Below are 27,982 nucleotides of genomic sequence, written 5' to 3'. Positions count from 1 at the left end.
GTGACCTTGAGACAAAACAGAAAATATATAGACACATAACAGGCATTACTCCACTTCAAATTTCCTCTTGCTAGCATCTTTATCAGCAAATTTCATATCCGAATCCGAATTCCTTTATTCAAGCGGATAATGACAAAGCTTAAGCTAATATGTTAACATAGAGAAAAAGCACACATTAGTAATAAAGGTGAACCTATTAAAGTTGGAGATATTATTCAAATGATTTATGATGTTTATATTGTTTATTACCTAAATGACACAAATTCAATCCTGGAATACTCCAACGAGGGGTAAGACCTTGTTTGTTTTTTGCAGGTTACATATAATTATATTACATCTTTGGCTTCTTCCGTTCTGCAGACGAGGCAAGTCAGACCGTGACGTCATGATGCTACGTGGAAAGGAAGTAGCCAGCATGCTAATGCTAATGTGGCTACAAGTTGGGAGCGACCAAAACAAACGATGACGGCGGAGCAGAGAAACCGAAAAAAGCTTGGATTAAGCATGGAACTGCGTTTGCTTTAATCGTGGTGGTGGAGTTTAGGGAGGGTATCAAAGATACCTGTATGTCAACATTAGAAAGTATGCGTTTATGAATGCCAGCGGACGAGTTTGCCAGCTGTAACTGTGTCTGGGATCGATGTTTCCTCTGTACACTAACGCTATGCTTTGGCTAACTAGCTAAGTGGTTACTAGCTGTCAACAAAGCTTATCCCGGAAGAACACCATTTGACATTGCAAAGTAGTGTTCTCGCTAGGTTGTCGTTGATTACGAAAAATGCAGAGATAGTTAAACGGACTGTGGTTTATGTGCTGACGCCAATCCCCTTTAAGATCCGTGTTACAGCTCCTGGAGTTAGGGATAGGTAGCTAGCAAAACAGTCGAAATGAGTTGGTTCAACTCCTCTCTTTCCAGCTTCGCTAAACAAGCTTTAACAACAGCCCAGAAGTCAATCGACCGAGTGTTGGACATCAAAGAGGAGGACCAATGGGGTGACACAGTTGTAATGCCCTATGATGGTGAGTAGTGTAACATGGGGAGGCAAAAGCTACTGTTGCATAATAACCTGCTAAAAAAGGATAATTTGTCTACAAAGCTACCTCTTTTGATATCTGCACAGCTTTCCACTTTTCGTAACAATACTGCACATATTTAATTTTATTATTCTGACTATTTTTTCATATTATTCTAATACTGTACGTATATCTATGATATATATATATATATATATATATATATATCTATGATCTATATATATATATATATATATATATATATCTATGATCTATATATATATATATTAATGTAAACATTTCTCTATATGTTAATGTTATAATCGTCCTTTTCTTTTAAATGTATGTTCTTTAACTGTGTTATGCACCATATAGACCAAGGCAACTTCCTTGTATGTGTAAACCTACCAGGCAATTAGCCTATTTCTGATTCTGAGTTCTGATTCTAAAACTGGTACAACTTCATTTCTGACAGATGTAACAATACCTGGAAAGCTGTCACTGAGTGGAGGATGGGGAATGACGCAGTGGGAAGCACCCCCCGAAGAAAGGACCATCACTCCTCCTCCTTCCTCTGATGCCATCACCACTCCTGTCACCCGCACAGTTGTGGATGAATCCGAAAACTTTTTCACTGCCTTTCTGCCACCCGGAGATGTACAAGGTGTCACCAACACCCAGGTAGTGTCTGTACCCCCTACCAAGTCGCAAAGGCGGCCTCAGGAGAAGGAAAAGAAAAGCAAAGCTAAGGCTGTGGCTTATGAAGAAGAAAATTCAGCACCTGCTGATGAGAGTCTAGACAATCAGACGGATGATGAGAGCCAGATAGTTGAGCTTGAGTCCTCACAAGAAGAACCTTACTCAGACACTATCCTCCTGCAGCCAGTTTCTCCTGCTACTTCTCCCAGCGATCTTCCAGACAGCAAAACGAGCGATGTAGAAACAGAAATTGGATCTACAGTTTCTGTAGAGTCGACACCAGAGCAGTCACAGCCTCCATCAGATTTCCAGGTGGAGCAGGATACCACAGATTCCTCTGAACCTGCTGCTGTCACTTCTGAACTTAAGAGCTCTACACCCTCTGATCCTTCGCCCTCCCCTCCCTCTAAGGAAGTGCTCGTAGAGAATAAAGACTCAAAGGTGGAGGACCGTCAAAGTGATACACCCTCTCCTCCGGTCAGCGCTTTCTCCTCAGGAACCTCCACCACCAGTGACATCGAAGTGCTTGACCATGAGTCAGTGTTGAGTGAGAGCTCAGCCAGCTCCAGACAAGAAACAGGGGAGGGCAAGGCCGGCCTTCACCTAATGCAGGGTTCCTTTCAGCTTCTCACTGCCTCCACCTGTGGAGATTTCCCCCGTCTGGAGGACTACTCCAAACTCACAGAGAGCTGCGGCTCCTCCTCGGACGCATTCGAGCGCATAGATTCATTCAGCGTGCAGTCGTTGGATAGCCGGAGTGTCAGCGAGGTTAACTCGGATGATGACATTCCAGGCAGTCGGACGCTGGCGTCTGTCACTACGGGCTCTCCTCCTCTGACAGTGTCATCAGCTGTGTGTCAGAAGCAGGAAGATGGAGGGGTGGATAATTTAGGAGAGGAGGAGGAGGATGAGGAGGAAGAGGGCTATACAGACACAATGAGGGAGCAGTCGTTGGATGAGATGGAGGAGAGTGGCCGAAGTGCGACGCCTGTTAATAGTGATCAGCCTGAAGATTTGATGGAGCAGGAGCAGGACTCTGAGGCTAATGTCACTCTGTCTGATCCCGCCTCCAACGCTGAGGAACAGATCGCTCCACCAATCACAGCAGAGATGAAAAGTGTCTCCACAGTTCAGATTTTGGAGCTTCAAAAGGTAGCAATTATCAGATATTATATATGTCAGTCCATATATCTGCAAGGATCACATTGAGTTTATTGTTCAACTTCATGTAGTATCTTTGCCTCAACACTTCCATAAACAGATGTGAGGGTTGCTACTCATAGTTGTAGAGGAGTTGTGTTTATGGTACATTAAAGCAATATTCTTAAACTACTCTGAAAGTCATGTATTAGGTGTATATGTAAGTTATCAAAAAATGCATTTAAAGGAATACTTCACCTACAAAATGACCATTTGTTAATCAATTAATTGCCTTGTATAATCTTGAAATCTTGCAGAAAATGTTTTGTTTGATGGTGAACAAACAATTCAAATAGTTCAATAGTGTCCTCCAATGTCTTAAGGAGTAGATGTAAATGGCCATGTTTAACAGCAGCAAAACTATATATGAAAACGTCTCTTCAAAAAACAACTCTTGCAGTATAATCCAGGTGTCATTGATCTAGTTGCATACACTTCTTCCCACACATGCATTTAGGCAAAACCCTTACTATTCAAGACACTTAATCATAAACAGGCTGGTGCTTTCATCAAGAATCTTTCATTTTTGAGTTTTCAAGGTAGCACCAGGTGAGTGGTTGATATTCAAAGGATTATTTTAGTCTTTTTTAAAATCAACTCAGTGCTTTGGATACACTTCCAAAGAATGCAAAATAGAAGCACATAGATGCACAAGGTCATGTCACATTTCCATATTATCTTTTTCACTCATTGCAGTGTGTATTATCTAGAGCAAGACTTTGTGTTTCTCCTGTCTAATAGCTTTAACTTCAACTTTGTGTGTGCGTGTTTTAAAATACACGCCAATATCCTTTGAGAAATGTTGTTTGTGGTAAAAATCTCCCAGAATCCGTTAAGAAGCTAACCTTAAAGCTCTTACAGAGCTCTACCCCACTAGTTTTATCATGAGTAAGTTGTATTTTAAAAGGATTTTCTGTGCAAATGCTGTTGTAAAGACAAAATGTTGTGGTATGTTGTAGGTGATTGATGATCTGTCAGGCCGCCTTGAGAAGAGAGAGTCTCAGCTGCTGGCTGTCAGCAAAGACAAGGCCACGCTGGAGGAGCAGTGTGACAACCTCAAAGAGTGAGTGTATGGCACACACACCTGCTGCACAATGGCACTGTAAATGTACTATTTTTACTAAGGGATAAATGTTCCAGCTCGTATCAATATAAGATAAGGCAACATGGTACCAACATATGTGTTATTTCTATGAAAATGAAATCTTATAGAGATGTTTTCAATAGGGCAACTGATTGTTAATGCGTTCACTGCTTTGTTTTTAAAGCTGTCTTGGCTTGGGGGCTGTATGGATTTATACAATAAGCTTCTTCAACTAATGAGTGTGTTCCTCCTGCAGTGAAGTGATAAGCCTGAAGGAGGAGAGCTCCACTGTTCAGTCCCTGAAGGATGAGTTCACCCAGCGCATAGCAGACACAGAGAGGAAGGCTCAGCTGGCCTGCAAAGAGAGAGACATAGCCAAGAAGGTACATCACATACGAGTCATGTGAGGCTCTAATCCACTCAAAAATAAGCCCACAACTGTTTTTACAATAACCTATCTTTATCATACTTTGTGTTCATTTTCCTATGCTACAGGAAATAAAGGGCTTGCGAGAAGAGCTTTCTACAAGACTTCACTCCAGCGACACACTCGAGATCATCAGAGAGAAGGAAGAGCAGATCAGAGGCCTGCTGGAAGAAGGTAAGACTGATTTTTTAAAATTAAATGAAATGAAATGAGCATATAATTGTTCACCTTCTCCAGCCCACAAAATTACAGGCCTTACAGTCAAGACCCTAACAGAAAGTATAATTTGTAACAAAGCTACTTTATGTACCTAAAGAGAAGTTTCCCAAGTATCAACGGCTTTGAATAAAGAGGCGCCAACATTTGTCAGTTATCTAATAACACTGTAAATATTTGCAAGCAAAATATCCCTCAAAATCATGTAAAAAAGACAGCATTAATACCAGTCTGTAATTATTTGACTATTGTAGTAAATGGAGAAGTCTAACCATCATCATTTTAAAGTTTAAGCAAATCATTTATCACAGGAAAAAGTCATGCATACATCAATCTTGAGGAGGGGAGTTAAGAAAAACAGCTGGCCATTTTATATCTTGTTGCGTAGTGGGTATTGTTAGGACGTCTGTGTTCACCTAAGTTGGCTGAACAGAGTTTATTTCTTTCACTTTTTAGGGGAAAAGTTGTCTAAGCAGCAGCTGCAGCACAGCAACATCATCAAGAAGCTGCGGGTGAAAGAGAAGGACAGCGACACAAGGATCACTAAGCAACAGAAGAAAATCAAAGAGCAGGAGGAGGAGCTCAGGCAACTGCAGCAGGTAAGATTTTAGTGCACATGAAAAAAAAAAAGAGGAAATAAATGATTTGCTTTAAGCACTTTTTCGTGGTTGGCATTACGGGCGATCTTGGCAAATAACTTCTGTTTCATGTGGACTTGGTTGGTTTTAGAGATTACAAGTTGCTGGCGGGTTTTCCTGTTTAGCACATTTAGGTTAACATATCTAAAACCTGATCTTGAGGCTTTCTTAATGTGTCCCGTGCTCCACACTCTCTGGAATGAGTAAGCCACTTGTATTTCTGCTCCTGCTAGTTTTCTCAAGGATTGTCATAGCAGGGTTGTGGTGCTGGTTTTTACCATGATGATAGATTTAATAGGCTCATAAATGGTTGTCATTTAGTTAGAGGTGTGTCTAAAGAAAAACCTACAACCTCTTATTAGAATCTCCTAAGAGTGCCATGTTCTATATTTGTGCATTATTAGTTACTACTATTCATTATCTTTAAAAATACATGACATGACATTTATTCCTCAGCAACGTTTCATTATTATATAGTGTAAGTCATGATAAAAGGTTTTATTAATTCACGGCTACGATTTTCTCCATGTTTTATGTGTTAAGGTTCTAGATAGTAAGGAGGAGGTGGAGAAACAGCACAGGGAGAACATCAAGAAGCTGAACGCAGTGGTGGAGCGGCAGGAGAAGGATCTGAGCCAGCTGCAGATGGACTCTGAGGAGCTGCAGGAGAAGAACCGAAGCGTGCAGGCAGCTCTGGACAACTCCTACAAGTAAACACTGACACACCCTACTATTGATACCCAATACTAACAACGACCCCTGTAAATCTAACCTCACGAACCAGATATCGTACTTTATTGCACTCTAAATATCATTTTGTTATTTCATGGTTGACAGAATATACGGGTGCCGGCTAAGTATTTGGGAAGTGAGACATAAATATAGTGGTACTTCCCCTTCCCATTAAAAGCATTCATATAGAATGCAACAGAAATACATAAAAATGTTTCTGAATGCTTTTAAAGTCATTAAAAAACGAACAAAGTAAAAACAAAAGAAGCTCAAATACAATAAGATAGGTATACCCCATTGTCATTGTTTCAAATCCAGAGAGGTATTTCCTACAAACACTGTATTGAGGTCATGCTGTTGATGGTTTGCTTGTACGTCTCTGTTGTCAGGGAGCTGGCAGAGCTTCACAAGGCGCAGGTCAGCAGAGCCAGTGAGGCTCAGGAAGCAGCTCTTAGCAGAGAAACGCAGGCCAAGGATCTGCTGAGCCTGGCGCTGGAGAAGGCCCAGGAGGAGGCCAGGATACAACAGGAGGCTCTAGCCAATCAGGTAACATCAGCTCATAATGTAAATACATCTGTCTGCTTTGCACATAAAGGATCATTACACTGAATTTAAAGTCAAGGCTTTTGTGCAGCCTCAATAAACTTCAATCATTGTCGGTGCAGCTATGCCTTGCAAAAGTATTCTACCCTTTTTGTATTTTTGTTATTTGTATTTTATGTAATGAACAAACACAAAATAGTCCAAATTAATCAAGTGAAAAAGAAGAAGCTTGTTTTAAAAAACCCTTTGCAATAAAGCCCTAACAATGGCTTTCAGAGTCATATAACTAGGTAAATGAAGTCCACCTGTGTGCACATGACCTCTTATATTAGGTACAATATGTCTTATCTTTAGTACACCTGTTCAGAATTACCCCAGTTAGAAGAAGTTAAAAAAACAGATATAAAAAATAATGAGGTTAACAGCAAAAATGCATAACATGAAAGTATAAAAACATTGCAGGTTTTGACATGACGTCCTTTATGAATCTAAATGTGCGTACAGGTGGCGGACCTGAGGATGGCTCTGCAGAGGGCTGGGCTGAGCAACAGCAAGGAAGGAAGGAAGATTATCTGAGGGAGGAGATCAGTGAGCTGCAGCAGGTAACATAATACGCTCAACTTAACTGAGATACAAGTTTGTGAAATGTAAACCATACATACGTCACTGGTATTGCTCCTCTGTCTCTCCCAAGCATTCTTAGTGTGTTTCTAATGGTTCATCATTGAGTTTAAGCAAAATCCCTAAGCAGGCCACACTGGGTGATTAGTGAATGACCGTGCAGAGTGGGCTAAAAATCAAAGTCTACCAATGGAGTTAACACATACGACCAGACTTTAAACTTGGCTTCTATGGCTGGCCCCACACTTTAGCTAGTTAACATGGGACAGGCCCGGTTCTGAAATCGCTCAGAGTGGCATTTGGCATGAATCCAGGAAAGAGGTGTGCATGTCACAGGTCAGATAGAAACAAAAAGACTTTTTGTAAACTCAAAGTCTGTTAAAATGAATCGAGGCATCCAAAAACACAATACTCACTGTGAGCATGATATGGCCCTTAAACATGCTGGTTTGAAGCTAGGGTTTTTCTGCAAATGGACCAGAAAGACTGAGTACCGGTAAAGGAAAGAATGAATGGGGCCATGTATCGTGAGATTTTGAGTGAAAACCTCCTTCCATCAGCAAGGGCACTGAAGATGAAGCGTGGCTGGGTCTTTCAGCCTGACAATGATCCCAAACACACCGCCAGGGCAACGAAGGAGTGGCTTCGTAAGAAGCATTTCAAGGTCCTGGAGTGGCCTAGCCAGTCTCCAGATCTCAACCCCATAGAAAATCTTTGGAGGGAGTTGAAAGTTTGTGTTGCCCAGCGACAGCCCCAAAACATCACTGCTTTAGAGGAGATCTGCATGGAGGAATGGGCCAAAATACCAGCAACAGTGTGTGAAAACCTTGTGAAGACTTACAGAAAACGTTTGACCTCTGTCATTGCCAACAAAGGGTATATAACAAAGTATTGAGATGAACTTTTGTTATTGACCAAATACTTATTTTCCACAATCATTTGAAAATAAATTCTTTAAAAATCCTACAATGTGATTTCCTGGATTTTTTTCTCTCATTTTGTCTCTCATAGTTGAGGTATACCTATGATAAAAAATACAGGCCTCTCTCATCTTTTTAAATGGGAGAACTTGCACAATTGGTGGCTGACTAAATACTTTTTTGCCCCACTGTATAATAAACATAATGAGCTGTCCAAAATGTTTTAACCAAAATAGCTTTATTTATTGGAGGCCATTTTTACAACTTCCGCAGAGGCTTCAGGAGGCAGAGAACAGGAACCAGGAGCTTAGCCAGAGTGTTACCTCGGCAACACGGCCCCTACTGAGGCAGATTGAGAATTTACAGGCATCCTTAGGCGGACAGACGGCATCCTGGGAAAAACTGGAGAAGAACATCTCTGATAGGCTAGGTAAGAGGAAGGACATATGTGTGACACAAACAAAACAAAAAAGCATTCTGCGGAGGGATTCAATGTTTCCCTCTTTATTCTCAACAGCGGATGCCCAGGCACAGCTGGCCGTTGCTGTGGAGAGGGAGCGATCAGCGAGTGAAGAGCTTCTGTCCATCAGGTCGCAGCAGGCCTCTCTGGAGTCTCAGATCTCGCTGTTCCGACAGGAGAAGGCCCGACTCCTGGCACAGCTGGATGCTGAGAAGAACAAGAGAGGGAAACTGGAAGATGAGAGCACTAGGTAAATAATTACAACTTTAACTGAAGCATACAAGGTTCTGTGACTATGTATATCCAGTCATCGTCACTTGGTATTGCTCTCTTCTTTCACTCAATGCATTTCTTTTTAGTGTTTTTTCTTTATGGTTCAGTTCATTGAGTTTATTTAAAGGGACGCTTTTTAAGCTATTTTGGGTGTTCCCTTCCTGTAGTATGATATGTAGGTTTTTGTGTATGTCAGTGGTCTGCAGGGGCTAAAAATCTCAAAGTTCTCTCCAGATGGAGTTTTTCTCCCGCAAACATTGACATCACTATTTAACACTTTGGCTTCTATTGGCTAGCACTCCAACACATTGTACGCTAGGTTAAGGGGCGGGACAGTGCTAAGGGTTCTGACCAATCACATCAGAGCTGGTCAGCTAACCAATCAGAGCAGACTGAACTCTGGTTTCAGAGGGTGAAAAGAGGTGCTGCAGCACAGGGAGTATGAGAAAAAATAAAGACCTTTTTGAACATTAAAGCATGTAAACATGTCACATCGAGGCACTAAATACAAATATCAACCTGAAAATGAGCATGATATGGCCCCTTCAAACAATGAGCTGGTTTTTAAATGCTTAAGGAGTTTTTAATGAATGGTATCCTCACCACAAGACATGATGTTACAGGGCAGAAGAAATAAACTAGAGCAGTTTTTTCAGTATTTCAGACAATACATTTTTAGCCTCTTGAATATGGAGATGTTCTGCTTTTCTCTATTTAATATCATATTACACGTATTCTCTTTGGGTTTTAGGCAGATACAACTTGATGCAAGACATCACCAACGTGATCTAGGACTTACCTAAGACTTTGAGAAACAAGAAGGGCTTTTTTACTACTTAATCGACCACAGTAGACCAACAGCGTTTTATCGATTAAAGTAAAAAATAATCGCCACATAAATCTTGAATGCAAATAAAAGCCCCAGAGATAACTGTCAGTAGATGCTAGAAAACTGGCTCTTAATGGCAGTGTAGTTTTATTTTGTTATACTTTCTGAAAAAAACATTAGTAAATACCTCAGTGAATTGTTTGCTGCGTTCATCTAATTTCTGTAATCCTAAATATCTCACTGTGTGACAATTACTGGCATAGTCTAGGGTACAACTTCCAGTCACCAAGTCACCTTTTTAATGCTAATGCTTCTGGGAGAGGTTTTGGTTCACCACAAATGGCTTTGTGAGGCAGGGGCCGGGGGGAGGGTTCCTCTCTTACATGAGCAGTCATGCATGTCAAGGCCTTTGAGGCAGGCGCATATCTTTTGCGAGATGTGAGACAGCTGCACCGGGGCCAGTGGCGCAACGGATAACGCGTCTGACTACGGATCAGAAGATTCTAGGTTCAAATCCTGGCTGGCTCGGTTTCCTTTTGGTTTGTTACAGAAAGGTTTAAATTATTCGTGGTGTACTGTGCAGGCAGTGTATGACTCCATACGTAGAAAATACCTCTTCCCCTGAGGCCTCTCGCCTACACAGTGCTCTGAGAACATTTTAAAAAATGACTACAAACACAGTTGAAGTAAACCCTGCAGCTCCTTTTCCGTGGGAAAACTAATAGATAATTGGGATTCGATGTTAGACCTTTATGCTGATTTTATTCAATTATAACATTAAGGCTTTCACAGTATTTCACAGATTTAAATGTTTTCTTTCAAATATAGGGAGCATGTTGAATTGGAGAATCTGCGAGGAGAGCACAACCGCATGCTAGAAGAATCCAAGAAAGAAAAGGTACCATTAATGTCTTTCCTATAACTCTTGTTCTTCTCTTCTGTAAAAAACCACTTCCTCATGTGCATCGTTTTGCTTCTTCTACCAGCTGCTGCTGACCAATCAGTTAGAGATGGAGAGGATGAAGGTGGAGCAAGAGAAGAAGAAATGCTACTTGGCTAACGAAGCCCTCAAGGAAAAGGTAAGGGAGCATTTAGAGATTGTTCATCTGAGTGTATCTCCAATTAGAATTGAATCAGATGTTTTTAATTTCTAATATTTGTGAATTATCTCCCTGCCAGGAGCGGAAGGCCATGACTCACTCTGTAGGAGAGCCGCCGGCGTCTTCCACTCCATCCCTGTCCCGCTCTAGCTCCATCAGTGGGGCGGAAAACGCTGGTCTACACTCCTCTATTCTTTCACAGGTACACACTTGGAAAAATGTCAAAATCAGTTTGCACAAGCTTGGATTTATGGAGTTCAACCAATGCTGTATTTTGTTTTGTTCTACAACAGGAGGACCTTTTAGACCACTCTCTTGGCAACATGACCATGTCCATGTCGATGAGCGGGACCAACCTGTACGAGGCCGCCCGGCTGTCGGGAGGCTCCAGCATCATGGAGAACCTCCAGTCTCAGCTCAAACTTAGAGAAGGAGAGATAGCTCAACTGCAGGTAGTGTTTTTTAACTGAGCCACAGAAAAGCTTCATACAAATGTATCTTAAATGTTAGTTTGCTTGTACTGCTTAATGTCGGCATGTTCTTTTTGCGGACAAAAGGCTGGCAAAAATAAACAAAAGGAGAGGCTGCCATTTTTTACATTTTATTAGGCTGACACTTTTATCCAAAATGAACATACACTTCAATACTATCTAAGGTTAAAGATGCATATTTTTTTACATGTTTTGTACTACCTTCTTTCTGTCCTCTTGCTGCTTCAGCTTGAGATCTCCAGTCTCGAGAGGAGTCGTTCTGTGATGGCAGAAGAGCTGGTCCGACTGACCAATCAGAACGATGAGATGGAGGAGATGGTGAAAGAGATTCCAACGTTTAAAGTTCAACTCAAGGTAAGTGCTATATAAGCAAACACAGGGTTCTTAAATGCTGTATTTGCAGAGTTGTTATCTAATGTGTGTGGCTGTGCATTGCAGGATCTGCAGCAGAGGCACAACACCATCCTGCAGATGTACGGAGAAAAAGCCGAAGAGGCAGAGGAGCTGAGACTGGACCTGATAGACGTGAAGAACATGTACAAAACCCAGATAGACGAACTGCTGAAGAACCAGAAATAAACTTTTACTATGCTTGTGTCGATTCTGGGACACTATCAACAAACCAATCAATAGCTACACATGCATCCCATAAAAGAAAAGGTCAGATAATTTAAGTTCAATCACTGTGACAAAGGAAAGTTATTTTATCTTTAGCTCTTATTTTATTTTAAAGGAACATATTATATTTAAGTGGGGGTGTTGGGACTTTGCATAACATACAACATATTATTACAGAACCAGTATGAAGGATACCATTTAAAGTCTTTGGGATCTTTAGAAATCATTTCTCATGATTGAACCTTTTACATAGTATCATATAGACAGTTTCCTACAGACTGTGGGAGATGGTTTAAGTTTTTTGCACTATAGAAATTCATCCTTCTTTATTTCTTGATGCAAAATAACTGAAGAAATATATTAAAAGATTGTACAGAGACATGTATGTATTGTTCTTGACTCCTTGCAAATCACATTATGTGGTGTAGACCTGAGAGTAGTGTATGATTCAAATCCTGAAAATTGGATTCTTAAGCTTAAATATATATATATATGTAAATGAATAAACATTGATCTGGGTGGTGAACAATACTGTTACTCTTATAATTGTTTGGATCACATATTAAGTTATCATTTTCATTTCATCCATACAGAACACTACCCTCAATGCTGCACAAAAGTCTTCAAATAAATATAATTTGAACAACTTCATACAGTTGTACCAACTTTTGTTCTCATGCAAAACTAGTTCTCGACACTAAACATGCAGATTCAATTTTATTCAAATGTAATCTGCATGTTTAAAATGGACCTTGAACGTTTCTGTTATGTGAATCATACGATAAGATGTTATTTGATGTTTTTTTTTCATTTTCTGAGCCGTCCATACTATCACATAAAAATAATAATAAACAAAACAAATAAATGTATTTTCAAAATAATGATCTTGCTGTTGATGTGAGCATTTACAGTGCAGATTAAACGTAATCGACTATGTTTTCACTCACTTCCCCCTAAAACACACATGTTAAAAACTATAATAAACAATAAGAGGAAGAACAGAAGTATTACATTTACATATTTATATAACATTTTATAATAAATCTTGTTTTTGACGGGAGCATTTACACTAAAGAGCTATTCAAAATATAGGATTAAGTGTATTTCCACTGATTTGTGTGGTAGACAGCGCCCCCTTGTGGCCAACCCTATGCGTTACAGACCGGCATGAGGTTTCCGGTGTTATGGCGACCACCGGCAACACCTTTGCTCCTATCTCGAAAACAGCCGGCTGTGCTTTCAGGTAAACCCCCTACCACTAAAACCCAACCAAACCTTATCCAAAACACCATTGTTGTTAACATTTCTGTCCGTCTCACTTGTTTTGCACCGTGGAAAGGCTGTATATCCTCCTGCTCTGTTCTTTGACTGTTACAGCTTGAATGAACGTGAAGGGGTCTTTGTGAACGCTACATGTTAGCCGCCACATGTTCAGATATTAGTCTCCAGTAAAGTATTTCCCTTTGCAACTGCATGAGAACAAAGGAGTACGAAGTGCGTTATTAAGTCCTTATTATCCTACTTCATGCATGCCTATCAAGTCACTGAGCGTTAGTTGGCGGGTTGCTATGTTAACGCTTAGTTAACTAATTGACTGAGAGCAACAACTTTGAGAGTTATACGTTATGACATTTTGCTGTCCACAATTAAGTTTGCTTCCGGTCTTTGAATCTGTATGCGACAAAAAGATAAAACCTTAAGGGATTCGTGTGACTAGGGCTTGTAAAAATAAAAGCCCTGCCTTCCATCACCGTATTTTAACGTGTAGCTTGCTGTTGACGTGTCTCAAAGATATAACCGGTTTTTAAAGCAGCACAGGAGTTTCAATAATCCCGTTACATCCTGTTACTTTAAGTGTATCAACATACTCATAAAGTACCACAAGCAAAAGTACTCATTGTGCATATTGGCCGACAGGAGATTCAAAAATCCCGTTAAATAGTAAAGAGTTTTTTCTTTGAACCAAATTGCTCTTTGAGAACATGTGTAATACATGACTGATGATAACTCTTAACAACCCATTGGTGCCAAACCCATTATAGTTTTGTCCCAAGCCTTACACAGTAACACAAGTCCTTCCCAGGTCATTAAGTTGTGGAAAGAGAGCCATTGTATTACAGCACAATGTGGTATCTGCAATAACAGCAGCCACAATATTATTCCATTTTTTATTTTTACCGTGAAGAATGTCTGTGGTTTCGGGCTGTGGTAGCACATGCATACTGGAGACTAAACAAAAATGTATCATGTAAATATGACTGTCTGAAAGTACTGCATAGGTGAGATTTTTACCAGCCAGCTGTTTTTATTCACCCCTCCATCTCCGTTATGATTGCTTAGACAACAGTAGGAAACAGGTCAGTTATACTTCCTGCAACAGGACCTTTCCTTATGAGGCGCTCAGATCCGCCTTAGGCTACATTCCCACACACTTGCTTCTTGTGCCCACATGCTTGTACACTGTGGTGCTACGCTTTCCACCAAGATTACAGAGTCTGAGTCTGCGTCTCCTCTTCTTTCTTTTCCTTCCTCAGAGTGCTGTGAAGAGACAGGCGGCTATCTCACATGTCTGTGTAATTCTGACTATGCTGCTCTTGGTAGCGCTGGGCATAGTTTTTTATTTCACTCTGGTCACCACTGAGCAGGCTGAGAGCATCCACCACAACACACCACCACTGCTGCTCAACTACAGCAGCATCTCCCTGCCGCCAGAGCACATATCCTACTACTTCTACAACAACAAGAGGGTCGCCAAGCAATGTCGCCTGGACCCACTCTGCCCTTTTAAAGTAAGATATGCACTCTGTCAACTTTTTGCTGTTCAAATATTTCCTAACTTTAGGTTGGAAGCATGTTAGGTAGAGAAAGCTCACAAAGCTCCTTTTTATTTTTACAAAGATCTTGACTTATAACATGAAACTTGATTTCAATTGTACTTCTGTTAGTGTTGTGTATCTTTTGACTGCAGCACACTGTTCAATGGAGACTCCACTCAGTTGCATTTTTGTATCATGCTATCTCGGTACGATGAAATGTGCCTAAATGTCGAAGTGAAACTGATGCTCTACACAGAGCAATTTCGAAAGGTTTAAAAAGATGGCTGTGGCATTTACCACAAAGATTTAGTTAGTACTCCTGGAGCAATGCATGAAGAGGGTTTACTTTACAACTGCAATTACTGTTGGAGTAACAAGAGTATTAGGAATGTTTTATATATTTACTACTGCCTAAAGCAACTCCATCCGTTTAATTAGCTCATAAGATGGAGAACTGTTAAGGTTTTGGTGTTTTCAGAAGGGTACATCTTGATGCTAAACTTGTTCTTACTTGTTTTTACAACAGGATGCACTGCAGGATCTGTCTGCCTGTTGGGGGTACGAGAAGAATTGTGATCCAGGGAAGCGTTTTAGCTTTCCAGTCTGTACCAAAGCAGACTCTGCATGGTATTCTTCCTCACATTTTATTTTCAACACTTTATGTTAACAGAAGTATTATGCAGTGTACATCATTTATTTTCCACATTCTCTTATCAACTGTCTATGATGTGTCAGATGCAGAAGTATAACAAATATTAATAACATTTTATTCTAGTTTGTTGAATTTTCTGTCCCAGCATGTTTTTTTCCACAGTAAAAGTGAACTCATCAATAGCATGCATGTAATTCTGATTTGTCAGGGCCCGTTCACTGGAGGCAGCCCAGGAGCTTTTCTGGAAGCAGGCAGATTTTGGCTACGTCAAGGAGCGCCTCTCTGAGCTCAAAACACTCTGCAAGGCCACCAAGCCAGTAAGTACGCTCATTTCCTTAGTTCCCACGGGCCTGCTGAGTCCACAGGAAGAAACAAACAGGTAGAAAATATACACAGTGTTGAACAAAAGGGTCCACAGACAATAGACATGAACATGAGTTTCTGTTCAAACGCTTTAGTATAGAAAGAGTATAGAATAGAGACTCACACCTAAGCAGGATATAGCACCAAGAGTGAAATATTTCTGCTCTTTTTATTTTCCCAGGGGGACTCCTCTTTAAGATGTAGCAGCCACAGTCGCTTCTGTAAGGCAACAAACCTTTACCTGGACTTGCGTGAGCCACGCAGAGGTCATGAGAGGTCAGTTTTGTTCAAAGTTATATGTAAACAAAAAAACCTAACACTGTCACAGATTATGGTGTTTAAAAACTCACCTATGTTTCAGATACAAGGAGGACTTCATCCAGCAAGGAGAGATTGGTGGCCGATGCAGACTCAACAAGCATGCACTTGATGCAGAGGGAGAGCACAAGAGCCCCTTGCAATCTTGGTGAGTCTGGATACACACTCGGCTTCCAAGGAGCATTTCGAAAAAAAAACATGGGCTAAAAAGACTTTTCCTAACTGGGACTCAAACCGGGCTGCGGCGGTGTGAGCACTGAATCCTGACCACTAGATCACAAGGCACTTGTGGTTGAACAGTTTCTCAAATGACATGCATCAATTGACTATTTCTCTATTCTTGTGAGGATGATTTGAGAGTTGCTAAGGATGATTATAAAAGGAGCCTTTTGATTGGTCCATTGAAACAATCCATTTTATTAGCCAATAATGGTTCACTTATTTCTAACGATGAGAGCACCAAATCATTAATCCTGTAATTCATGGAGGCTTGATTGCTTTTTTAGTACATTGTAACATGGGGTTCACCTCTCCACTTCCGTGTGACATGTTAGGCCTAAATGTCGTTCCCTGACTGGGAATCGAACCCGGGCCGCGGCGGTGAGAGCGCCGAATCCTAACCACTAGACCACCAGGGACTTGTAGGGACACTTTTCAGCTCATGCTTTCAAATGTATTTCATGCATTGAGGTGCATTGGTTGGATATTTGTTTATTTAATGCAGACCTCTGATTGGCAGATTGAATGAATGTGATTTGCCAATTAAACCAAAATATGATTAGACCAATGAAACAAGGAATTTGATTAGTTATTGTCTGATGTAATGTTCTCTGGTCTCTAATGGTGAGAGCGCCAAATTCTAATTCTGTATTTAGTTATCCATACTTGCTTTTTTTGTAACCCTTCATCCCCCTGCTTATTTTTGACTTTTAGCTTCTTCACAGTCTAAATTTTGTTCCCTGGCCGTGGTGGTGAGAGCGCTGAATTCTAGCCACTAGACCACCAGGGAGCTGTCAGAAGACTCTCGAATGTCTTACTCTGAGAGCTAACTTCTCTCAATGTGAAGGGCCTAGTTTTTCTCACAGACATCATTTCCTACTAATACTATTATCCGTCAACATAGGACTAACAAACTAGCCCTGTATAGCTGATGATCAGGAAAAGCGAGTCTGTTGAGGGTGAGCCGTCTCGCTTGTGTCCCTTTTTCCCTCCCACTACACTGACATTAATGGAAAGAACACTGGGTTATCTCTGAGTGAACAGAGTGCTCTAATTCATATTGTGCACCTACAATAGCAGGATAGAACATCATATTCTTATAATCATCATGTGCTATGTAAACATTAATTATTCATTTAATCGGTTTGCCTATTTTGAAAATGTTCTTTCCATGGTATTTGTTGAAATTTGATCTTTCAAAGGCACATTGAAACAGGATCATACATATAAAAAGGTTTTAAAAAAAAAGGCCAGTCCCTGTTTGGGGGATTCCAATGTTATTTCCTTGCTGTTTTTGTAGGTATGCTGAGCTGCAGACATACACAGAGCTGGACTTTGATCCAATAGAGGATGGACACTGTGATGTCATCATTGAGAAGCCCACTATTTTCATGAAACTAGATGCTGGTAGGTAATCAATTTAAAGTTCTGCAACCTAAACAAGTAGGTCAAACCTTTAGTTATAATGCAACTTAAAGAAAAGCAAAACTTTTGCTCTTACACCCAATAAATATTAGCAAAACTTTGTTGTGGTGTTGCAGAAATGAAATGGATCCTGAGTGTTATTGTTAAAGTAAGACAGACGTATCACACAAATACTATGTGTGTGTTTTTCTAACAGGGGTGAACATGTACCATCACTTCTGTGACTTTGTCAACCTCTACATCTCCCAGCACATCAACAACTCCTTCAGCTCAGATATCAACATCGTCATGTGGGACACGGTGGGTACCTGCTGTCTCCCTCTACCTTATAAAACCAATGGATGGTGTAATCTGGATATTTGCTTAATTTGTTGTTTTTATTTAGGGTTAACCAGCAACAGTATGTGGAATAAAACAGAGACTTTCTCTGCATCTCCTCAATACTTAAAACAGAATAGTTTTTTCTCACATTTTTCCCTTTACGAAATATTGCGCTTACTGTGATTACAGCCATGCTTACTATACGTACAGTCTGTAAGATACAACACAAGAATACAAATGGAAAGGCACACTGTTTCTTGATTGTTTTGTCACATGCAGTGGCATATTTTAGTTTTCTCACTGATGTTACTGTCCAGAAATGAAAAAAAGGGTCTGAAAATTGAGATTGGAATTGAGAACTACAACCCAGCAAGAAATCCAAACATTAATTTCTATTGAAGTCACAGTTTTTGTTTTACAAGTCAGTGGCATATGTGCCAATGAAGACATCAAGGGGAATCAGTGGTTGAAAAACAGAGTGCGTTACAGACAGCCTTATCCGGCCCATTGTTCCCCCGGCTGTGCACAGAGGGAAAGAGGAAAAGGGAAAGAGAGAAACCTGACGGGGAGAAGGAAAGCAGTGACCTTTCCGTACAAACTGCACACGGCATTCCAAACAGTGGCAGTCTGTCAGACAACAGATTTGATATAAAACAACAGATTCAGAAAAAAGGCAACCAGCAGAGTTTGTAAACAGATGACTACTCTGGCACTGCAAGAGGCTGTAATGGATTTTATTGTTGTGATTTCAGATCTGATTACCATGTGTTCCTTTTCTTCACAGAGTGTTTATGGTTATGGAGATCTGTTTGGTGAAACGTGGAGGGCCTTCTCAGAGTATGACATCATCCACCTGAAGACCTATGACTCCAAAAGAGTAAGTGTAATGTCACCTCTGTGTGTTCATTGTTGTCTCCTTTGCAAAGGTCTTTTTTTTGCTTAAAGGTTCCTAACTGGGTTCGATGACCCATAAGACCTTAATTGGCAGCCATGTTAAAGCTAAACGAATCCTCTTAATGCTAAGGAATGGTGCCTCAATGTCTCCGTTCTTATCTGCTAAAGCATAGGGAACCCTGGACAACCCTTTTCAAAAAAAGAAAGGAGATAATGGCCTCCAAGAAATCCAAATTTTTAGGAATCCCAATTTAAACATTTAAAGCGGCACTTCAGACCCTTGTCAATAACATCAGCCTTTGCACTGTCAGTAGCGTAGTGTGGGTGCAGTCATCTTATCTTAGCACTGTCTTTTACTAAGTCCTTATGAATTCTGCTGCTACTCTATCCTTGAACTGGTGATATTTTCCATCAAGGTCAAGGAAAAATACATTACAAACGTGTTTTTTTTTTACCACAGCCTAGAAAACGTGTACGAAATTCTGAAACTAGTATAATTCACCATGGTTGAAATGATTTGTACCTCCTACAGACACCAAGATATCCTTTATATAAAATCCAGTGAGGTCTCAGCTTAGTGATCTATGAGAATAGCAATGAGCAATAAAGCAGGGTATAGATAATACATTTCCAAATTGTTTATATACGCTCGCATCATTTTCATCATGTTTTTTAAAGTATTGGCATATGTACCGTGACACATGCATGCACAGAGTGACTTCAGTGCCACGCTGTATGCTAACTACATCGATCTGTTCACAGGTGTGTTTCAAAGACGTCGTCTTCTCCCTCCTCCCGAGAATGAGATACGGCCTCTTTTACAACACGCCTCTTGTAAGTTACTCTTCATGTAGATGTGTGTGTATGTGTGCCACAAATCAGACGTACTTTCCATATCTATCTGCCCTAATTACAGTGGTTCATCTTTAAATCCTGCTTTTTTTATACGTGCTTTTTAATCTCACACATGTGATTGACTGTTATGATAATTTCTTCAACGTTTATTGCTCTTTCCTTCCGACACGCACAACGATATCTGCTTGAGTCATAAACATGCATTTCGGGTCACATATTTACGTGATGTATCAAAAGCTCAGCGTGTGCTTATGTTATTTAAATGATAATTCCAAGGAGATTACAATAAAGATGATCCCAGGTAAATATGTGTTGTCCTGTGGATCCAGCCTTGAGGTGTGAAATATTGATAGGTCAGCCGCAAGATGATGCTTTTGATGTCATGTTTATATTCATGTGTTCGCATTCACAGCTGCAGCGCTGCAGTGCATGTGTCACAATCTTGGCCTTGAGAATTGCATCTGCTCATATGATATTCATCCCAGGGAGATTAGAAATATGTTTGCAATTGTCAGATTCCCTGCGTTACATATCTTTTATCTCCATCCAGTGCAATGCTCGACAGTGGCCAGATTCGATTTGCCTTTAATTCATTCCAAATAACAGAGTCGTTTTTCTGAAAATACAAACATGGCTAATCTTTTTGCATGAATGTATACCAAAATAACCCTAACCCCGATGCACTGATTTGAATTGATTCAGAATAAGTTGCACATGTGAGTGAAATTGACATGTGGTGTTTTGATGGCAGATCTCCGACTGCTACAGTGAGGGGATGTTTCGGGCGTTCTCCCAGCACGTCCTGCATCGACTGAACATCCCTCAAAACGGGCCAAAGGTAGGATGAACATCATTTAGGAAATCCAAAGCAACATGGATTAATTAACATTCTAATCTATTTCATGTTCATGGGAAGGACAGTTTAACATTTATATCCAGTTAATTTAATAAGTCAGTATCTTTGTGAATCTTACTTTCAAAGTTTTCTGCAGCTGTTGAAGTGTCTCTGTCAGAAACCATTTCCTCTTTTTAAAGCAGTTCATTTTTAGTTATTCCTGTATGACATTTTCTTATTAATCAAAGTTACACACAGTTACTGAAATAAGCCAGAAACTATTATTAGTACAATCAAACTGCTCTTACATAAAGGAAGTGTTCCCTGACCGGGAATCGAACCCGGGCCGCGGCGGTGAGAGCGCCGAATCCTAACCACTAGACCACCAGGGACCTTGTAGAAACCTTTTGACCATACGATTTCACCCAACATGTTCAGACCTCCTTTTTAAACGTTAATATGGTTAATTAACTTAGAATCTTTACTACGTTAAGTAACTAAACTGTCAGACCAATGTGGTTGAGTAAAACATAGAATATTGACTTCTATAATGCAGTGGACTTGAAGTATAAAGTAGCATAAAGGAACACACTCACATCCATCTTAAGTACAAACTCCTCACAATTGCACAGTGAATGTAGTACATGTACTTTGTTGTACTCCATCTCTGATAGCAATATGTTAGATAATGGAGTCTTTTGTTTTAACTATTTCAAAAGGGATCCACATATTCATTTATATATTATATATTCCACTTATTTTTCTGTGTTAAAAGTGAAATAAAATGCACATCAGACAATAAGGTGCTTCCTCTGAGACATTGCTCAGAATATTTCCGCACACCGAGAAGGATAACACAGCATTATTAATGCAAATATACTAACACCTAAGCACTAGATCAGCACAGCCTGCTTGCAGAGGGGGTTTAGATGATTTGGTTTCCCTTTACGCATGTACCAAAATAGCATGAGGGAGAGGAGCAACTGTGGGCTGTGAGTTGTTCGCTGTGATGGATAACTTTCCTCAAGTTCCTTTGAAAAGTTCAAATCACTGCTCTGAAAAACATGGTCTGAGCCGACATTGTAAATTCCTTCTGGATATTTTGCTCAGATCTGAAATATAAAAGCAAATATTTCCCAGGATTCCAACTCCTGTTAGTTAATTCAATTTACAGGTCCCCTTATTGAGATATCACTCCCTGGTGGTCTAGTGGTTAGGATTCGGCGCTCTCACCGCCGCGGCCCGGGTTCGATTCCCGGTCAGGGAACACTTTAGTTACTCACACTAAGTAGATCTGCATACTTACAGAAGGCCATGTAGTCTGCTTAATAAAAAGGACATACATTGGTTTATGAAGAGCCTTCAGGCCCAATATCAACCTGACATTTACGTCCTACTTCCATGCAGTTTGGAGAATCTGCCGTATTAACAACCTGAAGGTTATATTGTATTTTTTTATTTTTACTTAAGTTGAAATATTTGCTACACAGTGTGGTTGTGTCATCAGCATTTGCAACTGAAAAACACACTCAACAACTAGTTTCAACAGACATAACATTACAGCATTGTAAAGCTTTGATCTGTAACCATAACTGACTTTCAGAGTATTATTTTCTGAAGAAAGTAGAGAGCAAGTACTTTAAGTCTCCATTCTGATGGAAAGTTTTTAGTTTGGAAACGACTTCTTCTGCTAATCAGGCTCTCCTTGCCATTCAAGCAAAGAACAGGTTGTTGCAGTACATTTCATTTAGGAGAGCAAGCCTGGGCCACTGAGTATAACTAGACTTCACTCCAGGTGATATCCCCACTGTGTCGCCTTCTCCTCTCTGAACCAGTAATGTAGATGCACACACACTTATATACAACCACACCCACCTTCTTACTCATCGCACATTAATACCTCCTCAGCGCTCCTCACAGGTGTTTTACGACCCCACTTTTAAAGCACTTGACTGTATCTTTATGACCAGCGAGGCCCCATAACTTCCTCGTTCCTGTGGAGCAGCTCATCAGGTATTCAAGGCGATCACTGGAAATATGCTAAGAGGCTTTTTCAGCCAGACACGGGGCTGCTGCCGATAGCGGGCCCGTGACTGAATGAGAGGTCTTCTCGGCCCTGACCCTCTACTCAGCTCCTCCTTTCATCCCTAGATTAATGGCACCGCCAAGGACTCACACTGCTGCTCCCCTCCATTGTGTGCTATTCATCCGCTTCTGCTGCCCATCTCCTCCCATATCCACCTTGTCATTATTTAATCTGGCCTTGCTGAGAGTGGCATCTTTTTTTTAGTATTTTCTGAAAATATTTTTAAAGTAGAAATGAGGTTTGTTTTCATTGCATTTATACACACTGCTTATAACCAGGGGTTGTACATTGGTTTTGTGTGTACAGCAAAAGGCACAGGTTTTATGTGGCTATTTTGTAGTTTCTCAGATTTAAGGTTAATGAAGTTATGAATGGCTAATTCTCATGTTACAAAATGTTCTCTATCTGAACACCGGGTGGCAGTAGAAGCATTTAGAATATCTAACATGCAAAAACTAGAAAAGATGAGCCAAAAAAACCCACAGATTAATTCTCCTTAAAACTAATAATTCATGATGTGATTGTATGTGTCCCATCCTCTGAGCTGTATAAAAGCAAGATTCTACTTAAAGGCTTTCTTACTTTTTTTGAATGGGCATCAAGTTTTCCCAGCCGCCTATCTTTTCTGTCCTTGGCTGATTGATTATTGGGTGCATTGCTGTTTTCAGGAGGGGCGTGTTCGTGTCACCCTGCTGGCACGCAGCACAGAATACAGAAGGATGTTAAACCAAGTGGAGGTGAGTGCCCTTCCTCCCCCTTCCTTTTTCCTGCCTCTTAACTTTTCTCCCACTTTTCCCTCTGTCGTATTCTGCCACGTCCTCTTTTTTCTCTCCCCTTCCCCTGTCTTTCACTCTCCCTCTGTTTGTCTCTTTCTATTTCTCCTCTCTGTACATCTCTCTCACGCCTGCAGCCCCTCCTCTCAGCCATTGATTTACTGCCCACATCTGTTAAGTGCCTATTTAAAATCTTATTTGCTATAAATAGTACAAGTAAAAAAGGCCTGTGATTTATACCCTCGCTGCCCGTGTTTGTTTGTGCTTTCATTGATCAGAAAAAACGTCGCTCTGTTGTCGTTACAGCTGGTAAACGCCCTCAAGACTGTTCCTTTGCTGGAAGTCAACGTGGTGGACTACAAATTCAAGTGAGTTATAGAGTGCTTGCCACATTACCACAGGAGCTATTCAGTGCTGGTCAGGGACGGGAAAGGGCGGTAGAGGAATAAATAAAGTGTTTTAAATGGTGTAATGGTGATGATTGACATGTGATTCCCTGTCTGTCTCCCAGGGATGTTCCCTTCCTGGTGCAGTTGAGGATCACACACAACACTGACATCTTCATAGGGATGCACGGGGCGGGTCTCACACACCTCCTTTTCCTCCCTGACTGGGCTGTCATCTTTGAGCTGTGAGTGACAGATGTTGTCTGCCGATGTTTGTATGTGTGTATGTGTGTGTGTGTGTGTGTGTGTGTGTGTGTGTGTGTGTGTGTGTGTGTGTGTGTGTGTGTGTGTGTGTGTGTGTGTGTGTGTGTGTGTGTGTGTGTGTGTGTGTGTGTGTGTGTGGGAAAGACTTAGAGGGGAGCAGGGAGTGATGGCAGTGTGCGACGCCCAAAATACCCCTCAGACACTTGTGTGTTCGACTGAGAAATACTGTGTAATTAACCAGGCATTCATCACACCAGCTACCTTGGGTAAATGTATGTGTGTGTGTGTGTGTGTGTGTGTGTGTGTGTGTGTGTGTGTGTGTGTGTGTGTGTGTGTGTTCTGTGTGTGTGTGTGTGTGTGTGTGTGTGAGTGTGTGTGTGAGAGTGAGTGACACAGTGCTAGAACATCATCGTGCATATGGCAAGAGAGAGAGAAAGAAAGAGTGAGAGTGAGGCAGGCCGAGGAGAGCGAGAGATAAAGTGTGTGCATCTGTCCCTCCCAGATATAATTGTCAGGATGAGAGCTGCTATCGAGATTTGGCTCGGCTGCGGGGCATTCGATACGTGACTTGGCAGAAAATGGACAAAGTGCTCCCCCAGGACAAGGTAGAGGAAACTCCCACACCAGCCGTTAGCTCCCCGGCTCACCTCTTCTCCATTCATCTCACCTATTCCTCTTTAGACACACACTTACACTCTCTACACTCATTTAATGTTGTACTGTTATAATCACAACAGGGCAGACTTCATTTCTCATTCATGTCGTAAAATTGTCCCAATGCAAGGACGGCGTGACGGTACAACGTGTGTCAACGGGGGTGTGAATCTCTCTGTATGACATGATTCAATTTAAAAACGATCCAAAGTTCAGTAAATAGGGGCACTAATTTCCAGATCTACTTCAGTCCACACTAATTATGCCATATAAGCAGAGTACATTTTGAAGATTTGAGAGTATTTCACATTTGAAAAAGTAATTTCAACTGATTCCAAAAATGGAAACACACAAAGACAAACCGAAGACAAAGAGGAACACTTTTCCAAGTACAGTTATTAGTGTTTTTCAATTCTCAGTGGTAAAATTGCTGCTGGTTATGAAATAAAATGAGTTTACTTAGGCTTACAGAAACTTGCCAATTTCCAGAATAAATTGTTGTTGATTTTTCAACAAATCACAAAATGAAGTTGACATAACATTGAAATTGCTGTGGGATTACTGCTCATCCGTAGCAATATATCGAGGTTCTTTCGTAAAAATATTTTTAGATTTTCTACATATCTATGTTTATGTTTTGCTTTCGCATTATCCATCTAATGCTTAAACCCCTCTCTTTCACTTCCCTCAGGGTCACCATCCAACCATCGGGGACCACCCGAAGTTCACCAACTACTCCTTCGATGTGGGGGAGTTCATGCGCCTCGTGCTGGAAGCTGCCGATTACGTCACACAACATCCCAAATGGCGGCGTCGTTCCCTTCATGATGAACTCTAGAGTCTCTGTGAGTGAAGGACACAGACACCTTTTAACATGAAGCTGCCATTTCTTTTTATCTAAAGACATCTTCACATCAGCAGATTTTATAGTCATTTCTAAACTGATCCCTCAGCGGTGAGTATTTGTCACCTCCTCTCTGCAGCTTTGACAGGTCTGGATGAGTGAAAGCAATATGGTGGACAAGTCAGAGTTGAATAGCCTCCACAAGCTCTATTAGTGTCAAATCAGTTAAAGGATGAGGTGTGTGCAGTCCAGGTATCTGGAGAGCGATAAGAAGCGTCCTATGTTTCTTCATTACCTCCGCTGCGTGTACTTCATTCCGCAGTGACAAAGTTAGCTAATGAGCAGCTGTTATGGCGTCCCTTTACTTGCGACATCTTGTCACAATTGATCAGTGTCACCTTGATGCGAGCCCTTGACAATCACACCAGCGTTTCTTAACACAGCCAGAATACTGCAGTCTAATATGATGTGCAGTATTCACATGCACTTCTGCAGTTAGTTTGTCATGTGGATTTCAGTTATCACACACCTTAATAACTCTAAAATAAATTGACAGGACTTAAGTGAGACACTCCAAGATGGATCTTCTTCTATACCAGTATTAGCATTTGTGCGTGTGCATACTTTTAAACACCTTCAAAGTGAGTGATGTGAAACATACTTTAAAGTATTAGTCAGTAAACTTCAACACTTCATTGTTTTACGCAACATGATGAAACTGTTGTGGCTTTTATCTAAAATATTTGTCCCACTTTTAAAATCTATCTTCAATTTTTGCGTATTTTACACTTGTCACTTTTATAATTAAACGTATGTCCACAGACACTGATATCTATTCTTATTATTAGTTCCTTTGCATTTTACCAAAGGAAATGTATTACCAGGATGTTCAAAAACAATGAGGGTGCTGCTCCTGCTTTCCGTTACCTTACCTAAAGTATTCTGAATGCTGTCAGTTTTATATTTTAAAGTAAATTCTTCTCAAATAAAATGAGCACAACTTGCATGCAATCTGATGCAATGCACAAGAGTATTTTGAGCGATTTCGTGTTTTTTGGCCTCTCCGGACTCTTGATGTTTTATTTATTGATGAAACCGAGTTGAACTCAGTCAGACCTTTTTTTCGGTCAGGGCTGTGCTTGACTTGTAGGCGATTTCATATGCAGAAGCTGTGTAATATTTTCAAATAAATAATTCTTTAAAAATGCTGAAGCATGTCTTCCTGTCTGTGCTGGCCATTCTAGGTTTCAGAGTTTTAATGTATCTTAATTTAATCAATCATCTTTTGAAGCCTGACCTTGGAGGGGGGAAAAGTGAAGCCTCTGTGTTGGCGGTTCTTGCTGACACCAGACAGCTCTGTGCTGCTGTGGCTTTCATTATTTTAGTGAGTCCAGGTCTGAGGAGGGAAAGGGCTCTTCGTAAAAAAGGGCATTAGTTCAGCTTTTACTGTCACTGTAATAAATCTGGATGACCTCAAAAACGAACCAGCTAACAGTGGCACGCATTAGCCACATGGGGGCAGTATAACACCACACATGAGGCCAAACATCCCCCTTCTTTGTTTGATCGCCCCTGACAGTTTCTCTCTCTAACAGTGTGGAGAGTGAGAAGAATGCAATCACAAATATATCCAACGGGTTCATCAGGAGACCCTCTTTGTTTAAGTGTGTTCGCTCCGATACCACAAGTGTGATGTCAGCAATCGCTCACTGCGGATGTTGTGTCTGAACTTTGGGAGTATTGACAGACACCGGGCCTGTCTGGCATGGACACTATTTATGGCCCTGCTCGGGTTACTGCCGGTGACCTCGTAAAGAAATGAAGAATCTCTATGCAGAGGGGGATCAAAAGAAGAGGAACCAATATGCCTGTTCTCATTAACCTTCATGGCAGATCCAAATCAATGGCCGAGTACTCTCTACTTTTTTGTGGATGTGCGAAACCTGCCTGATGGATGTATCCAAAATGAAGCAATTGAGTGGAAGAGAAAGCAGGAGAAATACACTGATCACACAACACACCTTTGACATAGAGTATAAAGCATGATTAAAACACTGCGCACACGTTCTTACGCACAACACCTCTGCGTGTGGTCGATGTGTGCACAGCATAACCTTACATTGGCTACCAGAGCAATTATTACTTTCTTACCTATCATAATTTAACAGGCTGCATGTTTGCTGCAACTGGAGGTTTACCACCCACCTCTTTTTGGGGTGACCTTTATTTAGAATGTTGAATTACATATCTCTGTCACCCTTAACGCAGACCCTGTGCAGGGAAGACCCTCAAGGACATGAAAGCTGATTGCAAGCAAAGGCTGAGGTTGAAGCAGTGAGGTGGAAGCTGTGGGTAAAGTCATTATCGTCTGAGCCGTGAGTCACACTACAAAATTAGTCGTTTGGCTTCAAA

General features: G+C 40.8%; 2 protein-coding genes and 4 non-coding genes across 6 annotated transcripts; 4 read left to right on the top strand and 2 right to left on the bottom strand.

The window, feature by feature from the left end:
• Positions 1 to 410: 410 nt before the first annotated feature.
• Positions 411 to 12,516, top strand: tmf1 (TATA element modulatory factor 1). The gene is given in 18 exon segments (XM_063911692.1): positions 411 to 1,020; positions 1,490 to 2,865; positions 3,873 to 3,976; positions 4,254 to 4,380; positions 4,493 to 4,598; positions 5,097 to 5,239; positions 5,822 to 5,988; positions 6,400 to 6,556; positions 7,058 to 7,090; positions 7,093 to 7,155; positions 8,368 to 8,524; positions 8,612 to 8,804; positions 10,485 to 10,554; positions 10,643 to 10,735; positions 10,836 to 10,958; positions 11,050 to 11,208; positions 11,476 to 11,601; positions 11,686 to 12,516. Coding segments are annotated over 18 exon segments (3,471 nt in total). The 5' UTR covers positions 411 to 887; the 3' UTR covers positions 11,827 to 12,516.
• trnar-acg (transfer RNA arginine (anticodon ACG)) lies at positions 10,112 to 10,184 on the top strand. The gene has a single exon. It is a non-coding gene; the product is annotated as a tRNA-Arg (tRNA).
• Positions 12,517 to 13,048: 532 nt separating the features above from the next.
• Positions 13,049 to 26,738, top strand: eogt (EGF domain-specific O-linked N-acetylglucosamine (GlcNAc) transferase). Its single transcript, XM_063911334.1, has 16 exons — positions 13,049 to 13,108; positions 14,400 to 14,654; positions 15,208 to 15,308; positions 15,542 to 15,650; positions 15,878 to 15,972; positions 16,058 to 16,162; positions 17,534 to 17,640; positions 17,855 to 17,958; positions 18,764 to 18,856; positions 19,636 to 19,707; positions 20,480 to 20,566; positions 23,318 to 23,386; positions 23,729 to 23,790; positions 23,934 to 24,053; positions 24,575 to 24,677; positions 25,418 to 26,738. Exons 2-16 carry the CDS (start codon positions 14,451 to 14,453, stop codon positions 25,562 to 25,564), a joined length of 1,578 nt encoding a protein of 525 aa, XP_063767404.1. The 5' UTR covers positions 13,049 to 13,108; positions 14,400 to 14,450; the 3' UTR covers positions 25,565 to 26,738.
• On the bottom strand, positions 16,581 to 16,652 carry trnae-cuc (transfer RNA glutamic acid (anticodon CUC)). The gene has a single exon. It is a non-coding gene; the product is annotated as a tRNA-Glu (tRNA).
• Positions 20,884 to 20,955, bottom strand: trnae-cuc (transfer RNA glutamic acid (anticodon CUC)). The gene has a single exon. It is a non-coding gene; the product is annotated as a tRNA-Glu (tRNA).
• trnae-cuc (transfer RNA glutamic acid (anticodon CUC)) lies at positions 21,759 to 21,830 on the top strand. Its single transcript has one exon. It is a non-coding gene; the product is annotated as a tRNA-Glu (tRNA).
• Positions 26,739 to 27,982: the final 1,244 nt, after the last annotated feature.

Source organism: Eleginops maclovinus, chromosome 20 (assembly GCF_036324505.1).
Source record: "Eleginops maclovinus isolate JMC-PN-2008 ecotype Puerto Natales chromosome 20, JC_Emac_rtc_rv5, whole genome shotgun sequence".
In the NCBI taxonomy this organism is placed as follows: Eukaryota; Metazoa; Chordata; class Actinopteri; order Perciformes; family Eleginopidae; genus Eleginops; species Eleginops maclovinus.
This window is presented reverse-complemented; position numbering and strand designations above follow the sequence as displayed.

Bases quoted from the DNA above. Each gene is read 5' to 3' on its own strand.
- eogt (XM_063911334.1), top strand. From the start codon at position 14,451: ATGCTGCTCTTGGTAGCGCTGGGCATAGTTTTTTATTTCACTCTGGTC. The intron at 15,651-15,877 runs GTAAGTACGCTC...TTATTTTCCCAG, and splicing joins TCTGCAAGGCCACCAAGCCA to GGGGACTCCTCTTTAAGATG. The intron at 24,678-25,417 runs GTAGAGGAAACT...CACTTCCCTCAG, and splicing joins AAGTGCTCCCCCAGGACAAG to GGTCACCATCCAACCATCGG.